Genomic DNA, 23,926 nt, shown 5'->3' with positions numbered 1-23,926 from the left:
CGGATAAAAATTGCAGAAAAATTAAAACTCAGTAGGATCTCCCCTTAAAACAATCACCACCACCATCACCTTTTATAGCATGCTGTGACATCGTGTGAGCTACGACTTAGTCTGTGAAGTTTTACCCCGAATCTCATCTTACTTGCGGTAACATACACAAGACCATTACTGACTTCATGTTTTATGAGTATCTTCAGTTTGACACCATTCAGCCTAGCAAAATTCTTGTTCTCAAGCACAAGTGGGAGGGGCTGGGATGCATAGCTGACCCAAGTAGACAATGTCCAGCCAATCTTTACAATAAGCGGATCAGCGGTAGTCTAGTATAGATAAGTACCAGTAAAATATTGCACTTTGCTTTTTAGTTAGTGACAAAAGTTCATGTTATTGTTCATGATTCAGTCACCTGCCTTTAACCTCCACCAATTGGTCAGGCTTATAAAAGCCCACAGGGAATATGTAGAAACACACACTACTAGCCAACCCAAAAAAGCAACATCACGCAGTTGGTGTGCCAAAAAAAGTAATGTAATAATAATAATTTGTTTTACGTCCCACTAACTACTCTTTTACGGTTTTCGGAGACGCCAAGGTACCGGAATTTAGTCCCGTAGGAGTTCTTTTACGTGCCAGTAAATCTACCGACACGAGGCTGAGGTATTTGAGCACCTTCAAATACCACCGGACTGAGCCAGGATCGAACCTGCCAAGTTGGGGTCAGAAGGCCAGCACCTCAACCGTCTGAGCCACTCAGCCCGGCAAAATGTAATGTATGCAGTTCTCAAATGATAAGGATTTTCAGAAGTAGGATACCACTTCCAAATTGCAGTGCCACACACCACCTTGCTGAAAATAAATCAGGACACAAAGAATGCAGGCTTCCACAGCTCATAAACTATGCTTTAACCACTTGACATACTTTGACGGATGTGACCGCCCTAGCTCTCAACTGCACTCCGGTACAAAGATGGATAACTCTGTCCGCGTGTAGTGTTGATTTCCACACCCGCTCCAAGCCAGTTTCCTTTGTGAAAGGATATGATATTAGTAACGTAACCTCTTGACAGATGGAAGAACTGTTTTAATCCATTGATCTATTCGATAAACACTTCTGTAGAGTTATTCCGTGGAAAGAATAACCAGTATCTTAGAAACCTCATCGTAATCGAAATCATGGCTGACTGCAAGTTGAGTGACGAAGCGATTATAAGGGAATTTTTAGAAGAGAATGATACTGATATAGAAATAAACAACGAAGAATTTAGTGGAAATTAAAGTAGCGAAAGTAGTTGGTGTGATAGTGATGTGAGCGCTGGTAGGGGTGAACAAAGTGCTGTTTTGCTATCAAATATGTCACTGAATTTTAGGCCTACGACCGACGCCAAACCAACGGCTTCTAATCATATTTTATGCGATAGGGAATGGAACTGGGAGCACGTAAGTAATACTCCAGAGTATCATTCATGCATCGCAATTGGTTAAATAGTGTTGTTCAACGGCACCTAGGACAATGCCCGACCGAACTCCAAGTTGTGAGCGAATTTCTAACAGCAGACATATGGGAACATCTAACCAATGAGACAAATGCTTATGCAAGTAAATGTCTTGTATCAGCTGCCAAGGATATAAATAGGGTACCGTAACGTCATTTGAAAAGGAACACGGGTTTCCTGTATCTGTGGATGAAATGAAGGCCAGATTACGTTGAAGTGGTAAAGTATGATGGAAAACAGAAATTCAGACCCAATCTTGTTGAATACAACTGTGCAATAGGTGGCGTTGATTCCCATGACCAGACACTTGCATCATTCCTCTTGATGAGGAAGTATGTAAAACGATACAAAAAAGTATACTTCTACTGCTAGACATGACACTTCGGAATTCCAACATCATTCATCGCCTCCTCAACCCTGACAAGAAGCAAGCAGGCTTTACTAGTTTCCAGATCAATTTGGCCGAACAGCTGTTGGCAAGTGTGACCTTGCCTGACTATCCAAAATGAGGACGCCCAAAATCTGGGGATACACCCCTGAGGCTTTAGGGGAGGCATTGGGGACTCTTTCCAGCCAAAATAACCCCAAGAACGAAGGTTATACCATCACGGAGATGCAAAGTATGTGTGACACGGGAGGAAGGAATCTTCATTTGAATGCCACCGGTGCAAGGTGGCGCTGCACGTATATGACTATTTTATGATCTACCATACACATAAAGACTTCACAAAGTACATCTGACAGTAGTTTGGATATTTCTTCTCATTAAATTGCTGTAAACCATGCTTTTTCAGTGTCGGTAATAATATCATGTAAAGTAAAGAAAATAAATGGTACACCAAGGCATAAATAAGTTCAGTTAAATGGTATGTGAATGCGTTGATCATGGCAAAGGGTACAGGTTTCAAAAATGCAATATTACTGCCTAGGCAAATTCCTATATGCATTAAGAGATTTTTCAGAACTGAAAAAACCTACCTATGGTACTGTACTGTTGGTAGCCAAGTGAGCAATGAATTTTAAAGTAAGTTTCCTGACAGTTTTCTGCGTCAAAATACACGCGACAGTTGCTGCGGTAACCCGTTCCTAATACTGACAATGTATTGGCAGTGAGAACAAACTCATTGAAATATTTTGGCCCTAGTAAAATGACATATAGCAAGGAGCAGTAAAGAGTTTAACTTTCGTTACATTTACTTGATTTTGTTCTTTGATGGATGTGTGCTACAAACCAATTCATTTTTTTCTTCAAGATTATAAAAATTACTATTATTACTGTTGTAGATGCTCCCTTTAAATACTGTAGGTTATCCTTTAACAGCACTTAAATGCTGTTTACATTAATGTGATTATTGTATTTGTAGTGTAATCTTATTACACCACAGGGTGCATAACACTGACCATGGCCCAAGTGGTGGTGATATATTATAGGTGGGCCGGCACAAGGTTGCACTTGACAGTTGTAAGTCATGTTGGCACCACTGAAAAAAATGAAATGAAGAATGTCACCCGTCAATCAGAATCACCAATCTACTACTTTTTATATGTCAGATATAGTTACGCATTTTATTCATGTTAATTCGTATTTAATTCCGTACAGTGCTTATAATCTTTTATTTGCTTACACAAATATGAGCATTTAAAAATGTTATAAGGTTTAAGCGAGCCACAAAATAAATAGGAACTATTTTTAGTTGATTGTTGTTGGCAATATGGGTAGTATAGTGGTGCCATCTATAACTAGCTTGACTACCGCATTGAAGTGTTGCCGTTATGTCTGTCGTCGCTAGCACGTGGTCAGGTGTGATTCGCGCGTTTATGAAAGTTTTGTTTTCATTGCGAGATAACTGTGAAGTTTCATTTTAACGAATGCAGTGCGATGTCTCGGAAACGACAACATAGTTATGAAACGCGAAGTGATAATTCTTTGCGCCGTGGCGGTGTGTCCCTTAATAGTCAGGCATTAGAATTAGTGCGGCGAACTCGCGAGTTTTATGACAGGGAGAAGAAATTCGTACGCTTGTACAGCCGTCTCTCTGTTCCTGCAGATCATGTTGTGGAACGCATACGTCAAACATTTGGGCTTTCAAAGCGTACTGTTATTCAGAGAGGTGTCCGCCTCCAAGAATAGAAGTAAAAAGGGACTGGATACATAGCAGTAGCGGAAACGGGGCTGATAGTAGGGACTTATTTCACAGCACTTCGGGAAGAAACGAATTAAGCTATCTCCTGTAACAGGAATTAATTATTTCCAGGCTGATGCAATAGGAAAAGACGGTACCGTACGATGATTACAGCTCAAAGTTCCTTCTGTCATTGTTATGGACAATGTACCTTACCACTCCGTAATAATGAACAAGACCCCTCCTTCGAGCATCAGTAAAGAACTGTTAGTGGAATGGCTGCAGTAAAGAAATATCCCAGCGCATATGTGTATGACTAAATTAGTCGACGAGGTAGCGAAGGAACAAGGGCACGAGGTTATTAGGTTGTTGCCGTACCACTGTCACTTCAACCTCAATGAATTGGTACGGTATGGGATGAAGTAAAACATTACGTACCGGTACGCACTAATATCAAGTCCTTCACAATTACTGAAGTGGAAGGACTGTTTCGGGAGAGTATTGCTCGAATGGATGCGGCTTTGTGGATGAAGAAAGTTAGCCATGTCGCAACATTCATTAACTCGACAATGGCAATACATGGCATCATCAGTGACTGTCAGGAGTTGATGATCTGCCTAGACGATGATGACAATGACAACGAAGGCGACGGTAGTGATAGCAGTGATCTGGAGGGTATCGAGCCTCTACATGTATGAATCAGGTATGAAAATAAGGATTCTGAATTTTCGTAAATTTTATAGATTTTACTTGAAATATTTTGTGTTAGTACCGGTATATATTATTCTAACATTTATTGGTGTATTCAAAGTGAGATTCGTGTCGACCGATTTCTTTAGTATTTTCTAACATCGCGATAATAAGAATTTCGTAGTATATTTATCTCGTATCATTTTGTGTGATAAATAATCGGTGAGTTGAAAGTTCGATTTTTGTCGGCGAATTTCATTTGTTTTGTGTATCATTGCGATGATATTAAAACATTTCTTCCATGTTTTTAAAAACTCACGTGTCTTGCAATCAGCTGTTGTTGCGGCGGCAACATCGCTTCGTGCGCCATTGCAGTGTGACCAACATTGTGCGCAGCTGTCATGTGCAACCTTACGCCGGCCCACCTATAGTTGTTTAAAGGCGCCAAACAGCTAGGTCATTGACCCCTAATGGTAAGAGGTGAACGAAACGAAAATTAAAACCTCAACATTTATCCACTGACTAGAATCTGAAACAAATGATGAAACAATCAGTGGATCCAATTCACAAACCCTGAATTACTGGGATGATGCATATTTATCTAAAGGGGTCCAAAATCACAGGCAACACTCATGGTGGTACTAATCTCAGGAAATGTAGACCTATTGTATGTCACACACAATGGCATCACTCATAGGTAACACAAACCCATGGTGTTTCACACATAAGGGTACTACTCACAAGCAACAGACCCATGGCGATCCACTGTGAGACTAATCATGGGCGCCGGTATTCCTGTGATAAGTGGAACTAATCACAGGCAACGTATACTCATGGTGTTGCTCACATTGTGCTACTAATCATAGGCAATGTAGACCCACGGTGTACGATACATTATGGTAACAACCACAGGCAATACAAACCCAGGGCATTTGTCACATAATGGAACCACTCTCACGTAACGCACATCCACGGTTTTCACACATAGCGGTACTTACCACGGGCACCAGCCAAACCCGTAGTTTTTCTCACATAGTGGTACTAATCACAGGCAACGCAAACTCATGGTGTTTCTCGTACAATGGTACTACTCACAGGTAGCGCAGTTCCATTCTAAAACCAGGGAACAGACATTCCAGCACAGCGTTACAACACATGAACAATAGTTCGCGCAGCTGAATGCCCGCTGCCCCGCTTCGGTGGAATGCCCACTGTCATAGACCCTACTAACCACAGAACCCTGATGTTTCTCACATAAAGGCACTTCTCACTGGTAACTTAGATCCAGGGTGTTCCTCACGTAATGGTACTAACCACAAGTTAGTTTCGTGGTTCTGTCATCATCCCTTGGTCGCCTCTTACGACGGGCAGGGAATACCGTGGGTGTATTCTTCGTCTGCCCCCCCCCGACAGCGGGGTCATGACCCAAGTTACCATAGCAAATGTCAGGAAATGCATGTTTAAATTAGACTAGTTATCACCTGGGAGCTATCTGTAAGATGACTAGGATTGTCAAGTTATTCCACATAGGCCATTTATTACAGAGGTGCTTCCATTGAGCATACATGTTTAGGAAAGGGGAAAACCTAGGAAATGACCAAGCGATACCTGAAGTAACAATTTTGTTCACTCTCAACATTAAATGTGCTGTTCTTAATTCGCCCATATTGGCAGCCGTGTTTACTATTAGTGAGAATGTCCAACCTCTGCCATGTCATTTACGCATGGTCAACATAACCTTTATTACCTATATTCTAACTAAGCTTATGATAAAAATATGTTTAAACCAACAAACATTGCACGGCACATTCGAAATCTGATCCAATATTTAACAATGTTCTACATTACAACTAAATTCTGGACAAAAATATCAGTTCATAAAACTTCCAATGTTCTCTAGTTCACCACACGAACTTATAGACAGCCAATTGAATGTTATTTGGGTATAATTTTTCCTTCCACAGCCCGAGTTTTTAACATTATAACGAAGCAAAAATAATGCAAATCTTACTTGGAATTCCTTTTAGAGGAGAGATGTGTTCATTTGCGATGTCTAGGAACCTACCTAACCGCCCCCAGAAGTAAATTTACTATCAATGCTTTATTTCTCGCAGCCCAGCACTTGCTACATTCAGCTGCGCGCGGAACGACTGTCGTTTGTTTACACGCTCGCGGCCTTCTCGGGAAGGATGTTGTGAAGCTATGCTCAGAGCTGCCAACCTCTGTACGGAGGAACTAATGAGTGAGGTGCTTCGATAGCTGGTGGCAAGACGATTAGTCTGGACGGTTAGGATTCTTGCCGTGGACAAGACGATTGGTCTGGACGGTTAGGATTCTTGCCGTGGACAAGACCATTGGTCTGGACGGTTAGAAGCCGCGAAGCGGCCTTAGGCCCCTAGTTTCATGTGGAAACACGATTGGTCTGGACGGTTAGGATTCTTGCCGTGGACAAGACGATTGGTCTTGACGGTTAGGATTCTTGCCGTGGACAAGGCCATTGGTCTGGACGGTTAGAAGCCGTGAAGCGGCCCTACGCCTCTAGTTTCATGTGGAAACACGATTGGTCTGGACTGGTTCTTGCCGTGCGGACGGTTAGGATAAGACCTGGACAAGACCATTGGTCCGGACGGTTAAAGCCGCATTGTAATTTTACATGGTGTTTTTTTTGTTTGTGCTTTTATTCAGCCGGGGTTGGTAACGCAATGTATTTATCAGCATTGATGGCAATGACGTCACATTCCGTTCACCATGACCAATGAGAATGCAAGAAACTACTTGAGCCACGGACGATGGCGGCTACTGCTCTTTATTAGGTTATAAAAGTAAATATATTTCTCGGGGCGGGCTGGTGGGTTCCTAGACATGGCAATGAACACATCTCTCCTCTAAAAGGAATTCCAAGTAAGATTTACATTATTTTCACTTCCCTATAATATTATAAACGTTGGGCTGCGGGAAGTAAAGTTTTACCAATTTACTTTTATAATCTAATAAGAGGAGCACCCGCCATCGGCCATGGCTAAAGTAACTACTTGCATTCTCACTGATGAACGTTAACAGAATGTGACATTGCCATTAATGCTGAAATACATTACGTTGCCAGCCCCAGCTCAATAAAAGCACAAAGAAAAAATACCATGTAGAGGAAATAATGTGAAATACACAACAGCAGTAATTTAATACTTACATTAAGGCCCGGTTTCATCAACACATGTTAGTACTTAACAAGGTGTTAAATCATTTTAACATACGATTTAAGAAAATTTGCGTTTCATCAACAAATGTTAACATTAACAAATGTTAAACTGCGTATTAAAGTTAACATCAGCCATTTCCAATGTTAAATGCCTAACATTAGCATTTAGCAACCTGTTCCAAAATGGCTGCTGTGAATCTCGCTTTCGAGGCGGAATTGCTCTATTTACATCTTTTACAAAACAATCCTGATCGAAGAAGAGTTCAGTGACTTAATGACTTAGAAAATTTGACGGATCCGAAATTTCTTCGTAAATACAGGTTATTGAAAACAGTCGTTGCTAAGGTTGTTGACGAAATTCAAGTGAGGTTAGAATATCCTACGAAGAGAAACTTACCTCTTTCTCCAATGTTGCAGGTACTGATAATATTATGAGTTTTTGCTATTGGTTATTTTCATATAATGGCCAGAGACAATGCTGGAATTTCTAAAGCCACTGTTAATAGAGTTGTTTGTCGAGTGTCTGCAGCAATAGCATCCATGAGGAGGTATATAACATTCCCTTCAGTAGAAGAGTGTCAGCAAATTATCCGCGACTTCTATAAAATAAGCCGTTTTCCTGGTGTTTGTTCTACGTGCAATAGATTGCACACATGTAAGAATCCAATCACCTGGAGGCAAATGGGCCGAAATATATCGTAATCGAAAGGGATATTTCTCTGTTAATGTTAAGGTGATTAGTGAGCCTAACCTCCAAATCAGGGATATACGTACTAGGTAGTCTGGTTCTGCACACGACAATACAATATTTAATAACTACCATATCGGAGCACAGTTTGAAGTTGGATAATTAACGAAGTGATTTTGTTAGGTGACAGCAGATACACGCTAAAAAAAAGTATCTGTTTACCCCATTGAAACCCTCGCGGACTTTTCCCGCGCCTCGTCCTTTTCTTTTATCGTCAAGCCATCTGTGCGCTTGCACTCAATAACTTGTACATATTTACTAACTAATTCAACTAACAACTCTTTTTCGAAGGAGGAAAAATTAGAACTTCACGCGCCACGTTTTACAGCTGTGCTCAAACAAAAGCGCATCGGAGCGCGCTGTAAAACAGCATGTTCGTACCACTGCCTCCTTGATTCGCACCAGTTCGCAATATTGGGAGAGTTAACAGGCGATTAGTTAACATTTCACAAGAAAAGTTTGAAGAAACGCAAGAAACCTAACAAGATGTTAAATTTCTAACTCCTTATTACCTAACTACTTGTTAGTATATATTTAACATGTGTTGATGAAACCGGGCCTAAATGGTCTTGTCCAGGTTCTACCCAACCGTCCACACCAATTATGTTTCCACACGAAACTAGAGGCCTAGGGCCGCTTCGTGGCTTCTAACCGTCCAGACCAATGGTCTTGTCTATGGCACGAATCCTAACCGTCCAGACCAATCGTGTTTCGTCACGAAACTAGGAGCCTAGGGCTGCTTCTAACCATCCAGACCAATGATCTTGTCCACAGCAAGAATCTTAACCGTCCAGACCAATCGTATTTCCTCACAAAACTAGAGGCTATACTCCATACGGCTCTACTTCTAAATTGACGTTTTAGCAGATTTTGGCTCTGTCTGGTGGTTATGCGCTGAAGCATAGACATCCAGCCAATCCCAAGCTGCCATTCATATCGATTTATATCGGCACAGCACGATCTCGAAACCTAGTTGCCAACTCTAATATTTACATTCACCACGTGGTTAACCTATCTCGCTCAGCGTGTATGGTATTCGGTACGGTTCGCGATCTTTTGCATTTTCCTTCAATAGTTAGTGTTTTTCATATTGTTGGAGGGTTCCAGTGATTCTGAGATCAGTAGAGTGTTCCCTTTGTAGGCCATAACCTCCTTTCTGTGCCAGCCATGAGCCGTTAGTGATGTGTTATTTCCTCATTCTCTTTTGTTAATAATATATTCTCTCTTAGTGCCAGATATTGTTAGAAAGTATAGTTCTTGTGAATTTGTTTTCAATCCATATTCATTCGTTTTTCTGAGTACTGTATTACAATTTAAAAGGGCTGTTTACCGCGGTCATATAGCATCAGCTGTTCTCGCAGGCGTAGCGCGCTGGCAACAGAGGGAAGGCGATGCTCATTTGTTTCGCGAAACTTCAATTTAGAAGTAAGGCCATGCGGAGTATAGGGCCGCTTCTAAGCGTCCAGACCAATGGTCTTGTCCAGATCCTATCCTAACCGTACGCACAGCAATAACCAATCCAGACCAAAAGTCTAACCAATGTAACAACCAGCACCACCAGCTATCGAAGTACCACTCAGTTTCTAAGTACGGAGGTTGGCAGCACTGAGCGCCTCTTGACAACATCCTTCCCGAGCGTGTAAACCAACGACAGTCGCTCAGTGCGCAGCTGAATGCAGCGAGTGCTGGGCTGCAGAAGGTAAAATTATGTTATTTGCTTTACATTAACTCTTAAATGTTTCTCGGGCAGCCTATGCGATCCTTCCTAAATAGAAATGTGCAGTCAAGTTTTGCTTTAGATCCATCTTACCTAGTGCAAAACAAATAACCTTAAAATGAACTGAAAATATTAAAGCCATTTCGGGTGCAAGTGATCAATATCCAATTTATCGTTACTCCAGCCCGTTGGACAAGACTTTCACATTCGCGGAACGATTGTCTTTTGTTTACACGCTCGCGGCCATGTCGGGAAGGATGTTGTCAAGCGATGGAGAGCTGCCAACCTCTGTACTTAGGAACTAATGAGCGAGTGGAGCTTCGATAGCTGGTGGTGGTGGTAGGGGGATCTGAGGGCGTAAGCCCACAGGTTAGAAGCTGTAAAGCTGCCATAGGCATATGCTTTCATGTGGAAACACGAATGGACTGGTTCTTGCCATGCGGACGTCAGGATAGGATATGGACAAGACCTGTGATATAGGAACAGCAGCGCATTCTATGGGGTCTAGTGTTTGAAATATGAATTACAAGTTCTTCGTGTACTTTTACTCACCACTTCTCTGAATTTGATTTTCTTCTTGCGCTTTTATTGTGCTGGGGCTGATAACGGATGATTAACATTACTGACGGGAACAAGATCACGTGCCACTTTAGGCCTACACTGGCCAATAGGAATGCAAGTAGCTACTTCAGAAATGAAATGTAATACTCTACATTACGTTATAGATGTAAATGTACATCTTGGGGTGGAATATGGGTTCCTGGACATTGCAATGAACACATCTCTCCTCTGAGATGCACTCCAAGTAAGATTTCATTAATTCCCACCTAGTTATAACATTAGAAATATGTTGTCCAATGGGATGGATTAATATTGCAACCTGCATGACCTAATTCTCAGCAGCAGTATAATAATTTCTATAGCGGATGGTACAGGAGTGTAGGTCTGTAGCACACTTTTCGAGGTCATGCACTTGCAGCCAGAATAGGGAGTGCAGTCTGATATTTTAACTTTGAAAACCTTAGTACATACACCTTTCATCATAAGCTTTACAAATAGGGATTAAGAATTTCAACACAGCCTTTGCAAAATAAAATCTGCAAACCAAATTCACATCCAGCTTCACTGAATCCCAGAATTATGCATAACTATCAATTCTTCACTGCTTTATCCCAAAATACAGGGTTCTCCACAACAACAAACTTCTCCATGTGAAGATAAGTCGGTTAATAGCAACAATTACAATTTGGTCCAACTAAAATTGACGGATTTACGTCCCTGAAACTCGCAACGCAAGATCTGAACATAAAACAGCATATAAAATTCATTACTCAATGTTACACGAGAATAATATGTGACACAGTCAGCTAGACGAGGCAACTGTCAACGCCGACTTCACTAAGCGAAACAACTTGTCAATGGTGAAATTACCTTTCCATAAACTTCATACATAACTTCGTCGACCAGCTTCATTTTGTAGGTATCGGAGAACATTTCGTCACCTGAAAATGAGAAGAGAAAAGAGAAAAAGTAGGCAACTTCGATTTAGGTTACTAAAAAAAAAAAAAAAAACCCATCAACATTATACATCACAAACTAAAATTACCTGCAAATAAAACATAAACATAAACATAAGCAGAAATTAAATAAAAATGAGTTCAGTCCATGAATTCCTGCAACCAACTTCCCTTTAAACGATGTTCAGAATGTCACACAAAAGACATACGCGAACAACAATTATTATCGAAGATTCTCGTAAAATATGAAAGATAACAACTTCATAAGATGTACAGATGTACGAAAAACAATACAATCTTCAATAATACCTGTAAAAATATCCTTGTAGATCTTCATGATGGAAGATGGGAAAAGATTTTCACTCAACGTTTGACACAAACGTACAGTCACCCTGTTGAGCGCACCGGAAGGAATTTTAAGGCTTGCTACGATGGTGACGTCAATTCCGGTCAAGATTCCAGTGCCTTCTAGATACTATGCAAAATGAAATTGATACCAAAGCCGAACCGAACTATCCTATTTGAGCTGTTTCAGAGCCATTTTTATATGATCGTGTTAGCGCGCCTAAAACTTCTACTATAAAAGCTACCCAAGAGCAAATACAGTAGAGACTACTGTATTTCCTACTGTATTTGCCAAGAGGACGTCGCCATAATTCTACTGTGTTGGATGATTTGGAGAAGGCTTTACAGGGAATTCCGAGATTCAGGAGAAGATTGTCAGGACTTGGAAACCGTAACAGAAGATAGAGAGGGAGAGACACAGAGGGAAACAAGAAGCTTCTCATTCACAAATGAAGATATTTTCAGAGAAATCCAACTGCTTCAGCAAGAAAAAGCAGCAGGAAGTGATCAAATTACTGGGGAGGTATTAAAGACAATGGGGTGGTATATAGTGCCTTATTTAAAATTTCTCTTTGACTATGTCATAAATAATAGTGTGATACCAAAGGAATGGAAGGAATCTATAATAATACCAATTTATAAAGGAAAGGGTGATAAAAGAAAACCAGAGAACTACAGACCAATCAGCCTGACCAGTATAGTTTGTAAAATACTGGAAAGTTTAATAGCAAAGTACATCAGAGGGATATGTGATGATAAAAATTGGTTCATGAGGAGCCAGTATGGATTTAGAAAGAAATTTTCTTGCGAGGCACAACTGGTGGGATTTCAGCAGGACATATCAGATCAGTTAGATTCAGGAGGCCAGTTAGATTGCATAGCCATAGATCTTTCCAAAGCCTTTGATAGAGTGGAACATGGAATATTATTAAAGAAATTGGAGGGAATAGGATTGGATGTAAGGGTTATACGTTGGATAAGAAGATTTCTAAATTCAAGGGTTCAGAAAATCAAAGTAGGAAATAATATATCACAGGAAGAGAAAGTCTGGAAGGGAATTGCACAGGGTAGTATAATCGGTCCATTACTTTTCTTAATATACGCAAATGATTTAGGGAACAATATAACATCGAAAATAAGATTGTATGCAGATGACATAATTGTTTATAGGGAAATAAATAACATTGAGGATTTCAAAAAAGGCTTTCACAGCCGCAGCTGGTTCTATTCCTGTGATTTTAACATTGAGGATTGTTCAGAATTACAAAGGGACATTGACAATATCCTAGAATGGGTTGAAGAAAATAATATGAAGATTAATGGAGGCAAATCAACTGTTACAGCATTTACAAACAGGAGCTTTAAAACTGAATTTGAATATACTTTGGATGAGGTAGTTATCCCAAAAGATGGCAAGTGCAAATACTTAGGTGTGAGATTTGAAAGTAATTTGCACTGGAAGGGTCATGTTGATGACATTGTTGGGAAAGCATACAGATCGTTACATGTCATAATGAGACTACTTAAAGGATGCAACAAAGAATTAAAAGAAAAAAGTTACTTAAGTATGGTTCGTCCATTATTGGAATATGCAAACAGTGTTTGGGATCCTCACCAAGAATACCTAATAAAAGAACTAGATGGTGTGCAGAGGAAAGCAGCAAGGTTTGTAACAGGGGATTTCAGGAGAAAGAGTAGTGTATCAGAAATGTTAAAGGAACTTGGGTGGGAAACTTTAAGTAAGAGAAGGGAGAAAACTAGACTTATAGGATTATACAGAGCCTATACAGGAGAAGAAGCATGGGGAGATATCCGTGAGAGGCTTCGGTTGGAAAATAATTATATTGGTAGAACTGACCACAAGTACAAAATTAGAAGGAATTTTAGCAGAAGCGATTGGGGTAAATTTTCTTTCATTGGGAAGGGTGTGAAGGAGTGGAACAGTTTACCAGGAGTAGTGTTTGATCCTTTTCCAAAATCTGTACAGATATTCAAGAAGAGAATAAACAACAACAGAGATAATAAATTAAATGTTAGAGGGCATTCGACCAGTGCAGGATATTGTAAATAATAAATGTGTGTGATTAAATTAATTCCATCCCCTGGTCTAAGGAGTTTGGACAGCCGAAGTAGGGGACTGCCTGTAGGGGTGAAGTACAGTGGGGACTTCGAGGGCCCTGGGACCGCTACGGTAGCTGTGAAGGCCCTTCAGGAACTCTGAAAAGTGGTGGCAAAAGGGGCTCTGGTTAAGACGCAGCAGGTCGTTATGCTACTTAGAAGTAATTTCACATACCGTACTGTATATGAGTTGACTATGTTGGTAAGATATTATAAGTAGAATTTTGTAAACAATATAAATTTATTAAGGATAAAAAATTATTAGCGTAAATTGTATAATATTGTATTCTAGGAAAATTTTCTTTGTCTCCTGTTAATTTAAAATTTAGTGCTTGACAATAATGTATTTTAGTGTACCATTTGCCACCGAGGTAGACACCTCATTAGCAAATAAAGAGATTTTGATTTTGATTTGATTTTGAGGAAAGTGATGTCACTCTGATATTTTGCACTAAAGTTTCATATTTCAAAATCTGCTTTGCGAAGATAGGCTACAGTAGAATCACATGCCTCATCACAATTTTTTTCGCCCTCACATAATAATGTTGTAAGGATCTTGAGTAGAGGTGTATCACAAAAAAACTACAAATGTCTTTAACTACCTGGAAGAGGAAGGCTTCACACTTGTAAATAACAAAGCAACTCGCACTTAATTCTGTCATAACAGCACAAGCACCATTGACCTCATACTTGTGAACTCCAAACTTAAACTCCTAGAACAAAACATCATCCCAGAAGTGGAAAGGAAGCACCTGCCAGTAGAAACATTGCTGCAAATAAAGAACACAGTTGAAAAACCCAATTAAGCTAAGCAGAAAGGCAGACATATCAGCACTTGGCAGTGTCAACACCAGCACAATAACGACATTGCTACAAAGAGAGAATCTCAATGAAGCAGCATCATGGATAGAAGGACGCATCCCAAAGACCACTCACACAGTAGACAACACAAATCGCAGAGCTAAACCATGGTTCAACAAGGAATGTTACGAAGTCAGACAGAAAGCCATCAATGCCATGCATAAAGCCACAATAACTCAATCAGTGGATGACTTGGACCGCTACGGTAAGCTGAAGAAAGAGTACAAAATCAAGATTAAGGAAGCACAAAGGACATTCTGGGAGGAAGAGGAAAAACGTTCAATAGAAACAGCAAGGCAGAGACCGTACAAGGCTCTTCAGCCGAAGCAACCAAAATTCCCAGGGAACATCCCAATGGAGGTTTGGGAAAGACATCTAAGTTCAATCCTTCAGGCTAACGACACATGCCCGCCGGCAGCAAGCCCCACAGTGATTCAACCCTCTACGCAGGAGATTAGAATTTTTCACAGAAGAAGACATAACCCACACAGTTATGAGTGCAAAGAGCAATAAAGCATGTGGACCAGACAACATCTACAATGAGCACCTGAAAACTATGCTTCCTGCACTAGTGACTCCACTCACAGCACTCCTTAATGAGTGCCTGAAACGAGGAACTGTACCGGATAAGTGGAAACACTCAAGGGTGATAATGCTGTACAAGGGAAAAGGTAACATGGCTGACCCAAATGCGTACAGGGGCATTGTGCTGGAGAACACTCTGCTCAAGATCCTTACAACACTATTATGTGAGCGTCTTCGAGATATTATTGATGAGAAACTCCCCGATTCGCGATTTGGTTTCAGATGTGGGAGATCGACTACACAAGCTATACACTGTCTCCAAGCTGATATAGAAATGGCCTTAGCAAACCGTGGGGTGAAAGCTTCACGCAATCTTCATAGATTACACCACTGCGTTCGACACAATCAATAGATCCATTCTAATAAAGAAGCTGGAAACCGCCTTAGGCTCAAGATATTACCTGCTGCCAATCGTCAGAGACCTTCTCACTAATAACTGGGTGGAAATACATGATGGCATAGATAAATTGAGCCTGATACAACTTAACTGTTGGGAGTATTGCAGGGGGACCCACTAAGCCCTTTACTCTTCATTGTAGCTACAGCAGACATCATTGAGACAATAAAACATGACAGTGTAAACCTTCTAATGTATGCGGACGACATGGCATTGACCTCAAATTCAGAGAGCGACTTGCAGAAAACCTTCAACCAGTTGGTGGACTGGGCACAAGAAAACGACCTGCCATTGAATGAAGGGAAGACAGTCTCCATGACCTTCAGAAGAGGGGGAAGACCCGGCATTTTCTACACTGGCAAGACACCACTAAAGTCAGTCGCCACCTTTTCATACCTGGGAGTTATCCTTCAGACACAGGGAACTGTATTCACACGTCGCATAAACGACAGAGTTAGCGCCACGACAAGAGCCATAACTGACATCAAGTCAATAGGTAAACTCTCTCCAGAAACAGCCCTACAATTGTTCGAACTCAGAGTTGAACCTGTCGTAACATACGAACTGGAAAACATATGAAGAAGACAAACTTCGAAATGATAGAGAAGCTGAAGGCATCATACATGAAAAGGGTGCTCTGTCTCTCCAAATACACACTCTCTTGGCTCATGTATTAATTGACCAGAGAACCCTTCTTTATAGAACAGCTAGGACAGTGGCGTATCCTGGAATCTACACTGAGGCATGCAACTAGTAACCATGCAGTTAACACAATGTATTAAGTAAATTTCAATTCTACTCACCCTAATTACATGTAGGTGAACTCGAGCCAAAGAGTTTTACTGTAAGTTTCTGGATTGAACGTGCGTACACAATTCTTATTTTCTGTTTTTAAATTTACGAGGGTCTGCCTCTGTGGTGTAGTGGTTAGTGTGATTAGCTGCCACCCCCAGAGGCCCGGGTTCGATTCCCGGCTCTGCCACGAAATTTGAAAAGTGGTACGAGGGCTGGAACGGGGTCCACTCAGCCTCGGGAGGTCAACTGAGTAGAGGTGGGTTCGATTCCCACCTCAGTCCTCCTCTAAGTGGTTTTCCGTGGTTTCCCACTTCTCCTCCAGGCAAATGCCGGGATGGTACCTAACTTCAGGCCACGGCCGCTTCCTTCCCTCTTCCTTGTCTATCCCTTCCAATCTTCCCAACCCCCGCAAGGCCCGTGTTCAGCATAGCAAGTGAAGCAGCCAGGGCGAGGTGCTGGTCATCCTCCCCAGTTGTATCCCCCGACCCAGAGTCTGCCCTTGAGGCGGTAGAGGAGGGATCCCTCGCTGAGTCCGAGGGAAAAGCCAACCCTGGAGGGTAAGCAGATTAAGAAGAAGAAGAAATTTACGAGGGAAGGTGCAGGTCTCCCGGCTTTAACTATTTGAATCTTTTCATCAAACGAACAGCCAGTAAATGGCTTTTCAAACTGATTTACAATTATATCCGTTTTAGACTCATCCATCGTTAATACCACATGTGCGCAAAATATAATAAAACACAAAAAACACAATGAATTAATTCACTAGTTAGCCACAACTCAAGCACTGGAGGTAAGTCACTCCAGTGGCGTTGGTCAATTTTGTCACGTTGGGTTCTCGCAGGGGGGTAATCTGTGGGTCCTGTTCGCTGTAAAGATGACGACTTTCTCCAAGTTGCTAACAGATGGCAGAGGGTAGCACGGGTATGGGGTGACAAATTCTGACCAAGTTTCAATTGCAGCGACATCGTTCGGAGGGTTTCAGAACTACGTCTGCCACCGAATGCAATTTTAAGATTGAATGCCTTACATCCTTAACTCCTCCATTCGCTGTCTCTTTCTTCCTAGAGTAGAGTAGACGGCGAGACTACACCAGCACCACACGTAGTCAAGCAACGGAACCAGTACAGTTGCGCAGACCTTTTGAACTTCTGAGAAATGAAATCATTAATATTTGACTTGAAACAACCTAAAATCGTACATCAGACAGTTCTTTGTGTTATCATAACGCATGCAATGAATGCCTTGCATTCAAGGAGAATACACCCCTGAGCTAGGACTGAAGCTCATACAACCAGCGACATTAGCCTACCAGTACGTACTGAGGGAACTGTATGAGAAGAAACGCAAGATATGGGAGAAATTCTACATTAGTGATGCTATGACAAGCCATAAGTGGATGCAGGGAGGATATAAACTCTGCCACACAGTGACAAGACTCTCAGTGCACGGATTTCACCACAAGCTATGCAACATCCAGAGTTTTCACGAGGTCGGCACGAATAGTACATGTGCAAGGTGCGGTGACCAATGTGAGAGATACCATGTGTTAAACTGTAACGATGAGAACAGCCCAATGTGAGAGATACCATGTGTTATACTGTAAGATGAGAAAAGAGTCGCTGGTGAAATTCTGTAGTGATTAAGAGCTGTAAATATTTGTAAATTTATGTACTTCACATACTAAATGGCCAGTTCAGCTGCAATAAACATATTATTATATCTCCTGTTAAATTGTAAAACAGAAGAAACAAAGGTGGCCAATTTGAACAATATGAAATGAAGTTCGTGCAAAGTGAGTGGCATCAAATGTAACAAAATCTGCTATTCCAATTTTGGTCCATCTGCTGTCTTTCCCCCTCAGCGAAAAACAAATATGGAATGCAGTACAAAAAATGAAATGGCATATGGCTTTTAGTTCCAGGAGTGTCCGAGGACAAGTTCGGCTCACCAAATGCAGGTAATTTTATTTGACGCCCGTAGGCGACCTGCACTTTGTTCTGAGGATGAAATGATTATGAAGACGTCACATACACCCATTCCCCATGCCAACGAAATTAACCAATTATGGTTAAAATTACCGACAAAGCCAGGAATCAAACCCGAGACTCCTGTGACAAAAGGCCAGCTCACTAACAATTTAGCCATGGAGCCGGACAATGCTGTACAGTCTATTCCTTATGCAACAACCCACAATCCCTACTTTTCTCTCATGTATACGGTACTACTTTTGAATGTAGGAACATCAATGGCGTATGCTGAGTCTAAGACATGGGCGGCCACTAGATTTACGTTTCCCCTTTTCGATGGTTGGCTTAGTGAATGTCAAGCCTTTTAAGAGTTTTGAGCTGCTGCCAATAGCCAATGGAAAAGCCTGCTGTGTTGTCAAGGTTGCTTCACAAGCTACTGCCCTGGCCTCTGCTACTGTCAATACAGATCTCATCAATGGAGATGGTAGCCTAATGTTTAGCAAATTTAAAGTCCGACTTTGTGGCTAAATGGATACAATGCTTGCCTTTAGAACGATGGCCGCGGTTCAGTTCTCAGAATCAACCCCCTCATACTGTTAATTCCCCTGGCTTGGGGACTGGGGTTTATGATGTCTTCACCATTCAGTTCATTCTCATTAGGTCACCACCAAACCTATAACATGCCATGCACCATTATTATTATTAAATACAAATTTTGATTTTTACAGCATTACCAGAGTTTGTATGCAGCATTTGCTGGTTTATCAGCTTCCTTGGGAGATCAGTGGTGGTGTCCGACCCATGATCACAGGTTCGATTCCAACCAACAAAAAAGAACACTAAATCTGAAAGATTGCATTTCATTTTAGCAGATCTACCTATAAAAAGAAAACTGTATTACTCCTAAAACAGCACCCCTGCAGTGTCTTCCTACAAGGATGTAAAAGTAACAGGAGTGAAATATCAACACTCTGTTATCTATGAGTATGAGATGAGGAAGTATATATGGTACGATGAGGAGCGCATGGCTGTTAGTAAGCAGTGGTGATCTGATGGACCGAAGCCTTGCACACCTATCCCCCACTGGGACCCGTACCTACTGGGTACACATCAGCAAGCCCTGCGATGTGGGTCGAGGGGAGAAGGACGCAGAGCCAGGGCTGCAAGATCTGTCTCCGATGTCTTGCTCTCAGAAATACGTGCAACGTTTTTTCTCACTGCTTTGAAGTTTCGTAAACGGAACAATGTGTCAGATGCTTACATTATAATGTCCTTTAGATTTTCATCGTTCTCATTTGAGGTTTGGGCTTCACCGATAGCCTTGGTAGCCCTCAGTATACGCCACTGAGGCACATAGTCTTTCCTATTAACAGATTGCTTCTAGAGTTGGGTCGGAGTCGTTCAAAGAAAGGAGCGTGCTCCTTCGCTCCGCTCTCCAGATGGAGTCAGCTCCAGGGAGTCGTTCGAAGGAGCGGTTTACTCCAAGCATCGCACAGCTCGAAGAGCTTAGCCTCTTCCACACCCCGTCCCTCATTCACTCGCTCCTTCGACACGCTCCAAGGATTGTATCGCTCTTCCTTCCCTCATTTGAAGATGTGTGCGTCTGTGCCACTGCTGCCAACGACATTGTGAGAAGGAAAGGAAGGAAATGGTTGAAAATCTATATTATTAATAAATACATTCTAATGTATGTCCTTACATAGAATATTAGAATGATATAACTCCGAGAAGAAGAATATTTTTTCCTGTTAAATATTTTTAAAACAAAGACGACAAACAATCTGTGTTGGTAGGCTGTACCCTTGTTCACCCCCACCCCTTACTACAAACTGTGTTTAGGACGTAATTCATCAAGTAGCCAATAGATAGCATTGCAATACGGTTCTTCTTGAAGAATATCTTTTTTGGAAACCCGACAAATTGTGAGGAACACATACACAGGAAGAGACAGGGTATCAACATCTGTTAACCAGATATGTCACTCTCAGTGTACCTGCCCCTGCCATAAAGGCATTATGACCAACTCAACCCGTAAACCATTCATTAATAAATACATTCTCATAATTCCAGTGTACACTGAGAAAATTCATTTCTCTTACACAGAATGTGATCACTTCCATAACGCGACAAATTCCTATGTCTTTCTTTAATTGTTTTATAATAAAAAAGAATGCGTCAAAATTTCGAGTAGACAACATTATCTGCTTTTTCCGTTTTATTCATTGGCACCAATGATCCATTGTGAACTGGAGTTTGTCGAATATCGGTCTATGGTCAGTTTTGTCTACAGTGCTCAGTGGAAATCATGGCTTTAAGGCAAAAGAAAAAGAGTGACATTTGGAACTTTTTTAAAGATTTAGGCGATGGGAAAGCAAAGTGCAATTTTTGCTCAAAACATATTTCATATAAAAGTGGCAGTACGTTCAATCTCTCGCGCCATGTTCGAAATTTACATCCTACTATGTCGTTATCTATAGAACGGCTTACGCCCGCTCTTCCCTCTTCAGAAGAAATTTCGGATGATCGTAGGTCAGGAGTGGCTTCGATTGCAACTTCTAATGAAGATGATTGTGCAGTCACACCAGCATCAGCTGAGCAAAGCGGAACGCCGCACCGGAATTCAGGTCAGACGTCCATTAGTTCCTACATGCACCGACCTCTTTCCAACAAAGGGAATAGAGAAAATGATTTTTTAGTTTTGGAGACAATTGTGGAAAATTACTTGCCATTCCGCATCGTTGAAAGTAAAAAAATTTAGGACACTGATTCATAAACTCAATAACGCTTATAACTTGCCTACAAGAAAAACTCTGTCGCAATTAATTCTTCCACAATTGTATAACATGACTAAAGAATTTGTCAAAGAACAATTGGAGTCTGCAGTCTATGTGACATTAACTACTGATGGTTGGACTTCTATGAACAACGATTCCTACTTGTCCGTGATGGCTCATTTCATCAAGGGAGTCGAGTTGGTATCTGTTCTACTGGAATGTTTCAAGTACGACGAGAAGCACACGGCTCAAAACTTGGCTGAAGAACTCATAAGAGTTGCTCGTGAGTGGAAAGTGGAGACTAAAATAGTGTGTATTGTTAGCGATAACGCTGCAAATATTAAGGCTCCAATACATCTGACAGCCTGGAGGCATATCCCATGTTTTGCCCATAATTTAAATTTAGTTGTGAAGTGCGAACTCCACTGTGTTAAAGACATCATTGCAAAAGTGAAAACAATTGTGGACTTTTTCAAACGCAGCTCACAAGCTGAAGGCAAACTGCGAAAAATGCAGGAGCAGATGGGTGAACCAGTCTTGAGTATTAAACAAGATGTGGTAACGAGGTGGAATTCCACCTTCGTTATGCTCGAGAGGATTATTGAGGTCCAATGAGCTCTAATTTCAACAATTGCCTTAAACTACCCTGATCTGCCGCAGCTAACTAGCGATGACATTGAAAAGATTAAGCAAGTTTGTGAAGTGCTCAGAGCTTTCAAACTGGTCACTGAAGAGATGAGCAGTGAGAAATAAGTGACAGCCTCTAAAGTGATTCTGTTGAGCCAGTCACTTCAACAATGGTGTACCCAGTTCGTAAAAAACTCTGCAATGTGTACGGAAGTGCAGGAGATGGCTCAAAAGATACTGGAAGCTCTCACAGTAAGGTTTAGGAATATCGAAGAGAATGCCATATTTTCAGAGGCAACAGCAGTAGATCCGCGCTTTAAATTACATGGTTCCGCGGATAAGAGTTGTTATAACTCCTGCAAGCAAGGACTTATCCGCTTCTGTGAAAGTCACCAACTTCCCGTCAGCTCAGATGATGTTTCTCCTATTGCCCTCTCTGATAAGGAGTCCATTGTGTGGGGTGCGTTCACAGCTAAAGTTTCGAGTTTTGTCCGGAGTCCACACCCAAAATCAGCTGCGATAATTCAAGTGGATAAATTCTTTCAAGAGCCATTGTTGCCTCTGAAAGGAAATCCACTTGTTTGGTGGTCAGAAAGACAACATGTGTACCCTTCTCTCCACAAACTGGCATTGAAGCGCTTGTGTGTAGTCGCTACTTCAACGCCTTGTAAGAGAAATTTTTCAAAGGCAGGACAGACTATAACTGAGAGAAGGAGCCGATTCACAGGAAAGCGAGTGTCCCAGATTTTATTTTTAAATTCTAATTTAAGTGAGTGATGTATTTCGGGTGATGTGCTTTGTGTAAATAGTTTGTACATAAACTTTAGATTCTAGTTTTATATGCCTAAGAATATTATTATAGGAATGCAGCCGCATTAGTTTAGCATATTAAAAACTATTTCATTCCATTTTAAGTGATAATTTACGGGCACAAAACAAATGTTGAATAGCCAATTTGGACAGGCGCTGTGTGTTACCAAAGGGCGTAGTTTCAAACGTGGCGGTAAAGACAGACTGGTTACGTGTACGTGTCTAAGGGGTGGAGTTGGAGAGGGAAGAGCGTCATGGCGAGGAGCGGAGCGGAGCGAGCTTGGGGGATGAGCTGAAAGTCAAGGTAAGTTCTCTTCGCTCTCTCTCTTGACGCTCTCCTCTCAGTATGAGCGAGTGTTATGTTTGAACGGTCCGCTCTCTTGAAAGGAGCGAGCGGGGAGTCACTCCACAAAAAGAGTCGTTCATCAGTAACGACTCGCTCCTGAGCGACCCAACACTAATTGCTTCTTTATGAGAGATAGTGAGAGCTTTTTTAGGCCTAACTGTTTTATTTTGATCTGATCCTCCAGTGAAAGTTAAGTAAAAACAGAAACACAAAATGCACAACTACACTATAAAATATTTCAATACAATTATATTCACTTAACAGATGAAAGTAACACAACACAGCAGAATGCACACTCGCATGTGACTGTGAAACTTCCCTTAATTTTCAGTCACTCCACAGATGGGCCATGCTTGTTCAAAATGGGGTTTATCCGTTAAGTACCTTTGATTTGGAGTGTTTTGTGAACTACCATTTGACAGGAAAGGGAATGTAATGAAAATATTCACAAATAATTTTTGAGGCTCTGACATTCATAAATAGACATGCCAAAATATTTCACAGAGCAGGGTTAGTCTACACCACAAGATATTGAACCATATTTTGAGGAACTAAATCTCACTTTTGAGATTATTAAATTATTAAACTATGAAGAATCAAATTCTGCTGACCCTATACGACAAAGGCTTTTGTACAAATTATGAAGAATCAAATTCTGTCGACCCTAGACGACAAAGGCTTTTGTACAAATGATGAATAATCAAATTCTGTCGACCCTAGACGACAAAGGCTTTTGTACAAGAGGGGCTACAGATATCCCAAGAGGATCATAAAATTACTCAAAATGCTATGAAATGTTGATGTTTGCTGCTACATC

General features: G+C 41.2%; 1 protein-coding gene across 1 annotated transcript in view; it reads right to left on the bottom strand.

Moving 5' to 3' along the window:
* Tctp (translationally controlled tumor protein) overlaps window positions 1-11,938 on the bottom strand; it is a 60,712-nt gene extending 48,774 nt beyond the window's left edge. The window contains exons 1-2 of the mRNA XM_067147847.2: window positions 11,794-11,938; window positions 11,399-11,469 (exon numbers count right to left, since the gene is read on the bottom strand). Of these exons, the coding sequence (XP_067003948.1) occupies window positions 11,399-11,469; window positions 11,794-11,821 (99 nt within the window). The 5' untranslated portion in view covers window positions 11,822-11,938. The remainder of the gene's footprint in view (window positions 1-11,398; window positions 11,470-11,793) is intronic.
* Window positions 11,939-23,926: the final 11,988 nt, after the last annotated feature.

This window comes from Anabrus simplex, chromosome 1, assembly GCF_040414725.1.
Source record: "Anabrus simplex isolate iqAnaSimp1 chromosome 1, ASM4041472v1, whole genome shotgun sequence".
Lineage (NCBI taxonomy): Eukaryota > Metazoa > Arthropoda > Insecta > Orthoptera > Tettigoniidae > Anabrus > Anabrus simplex.
This window is presented reverse-complemented; position numbering and strand designations above follow the sequence as displayed.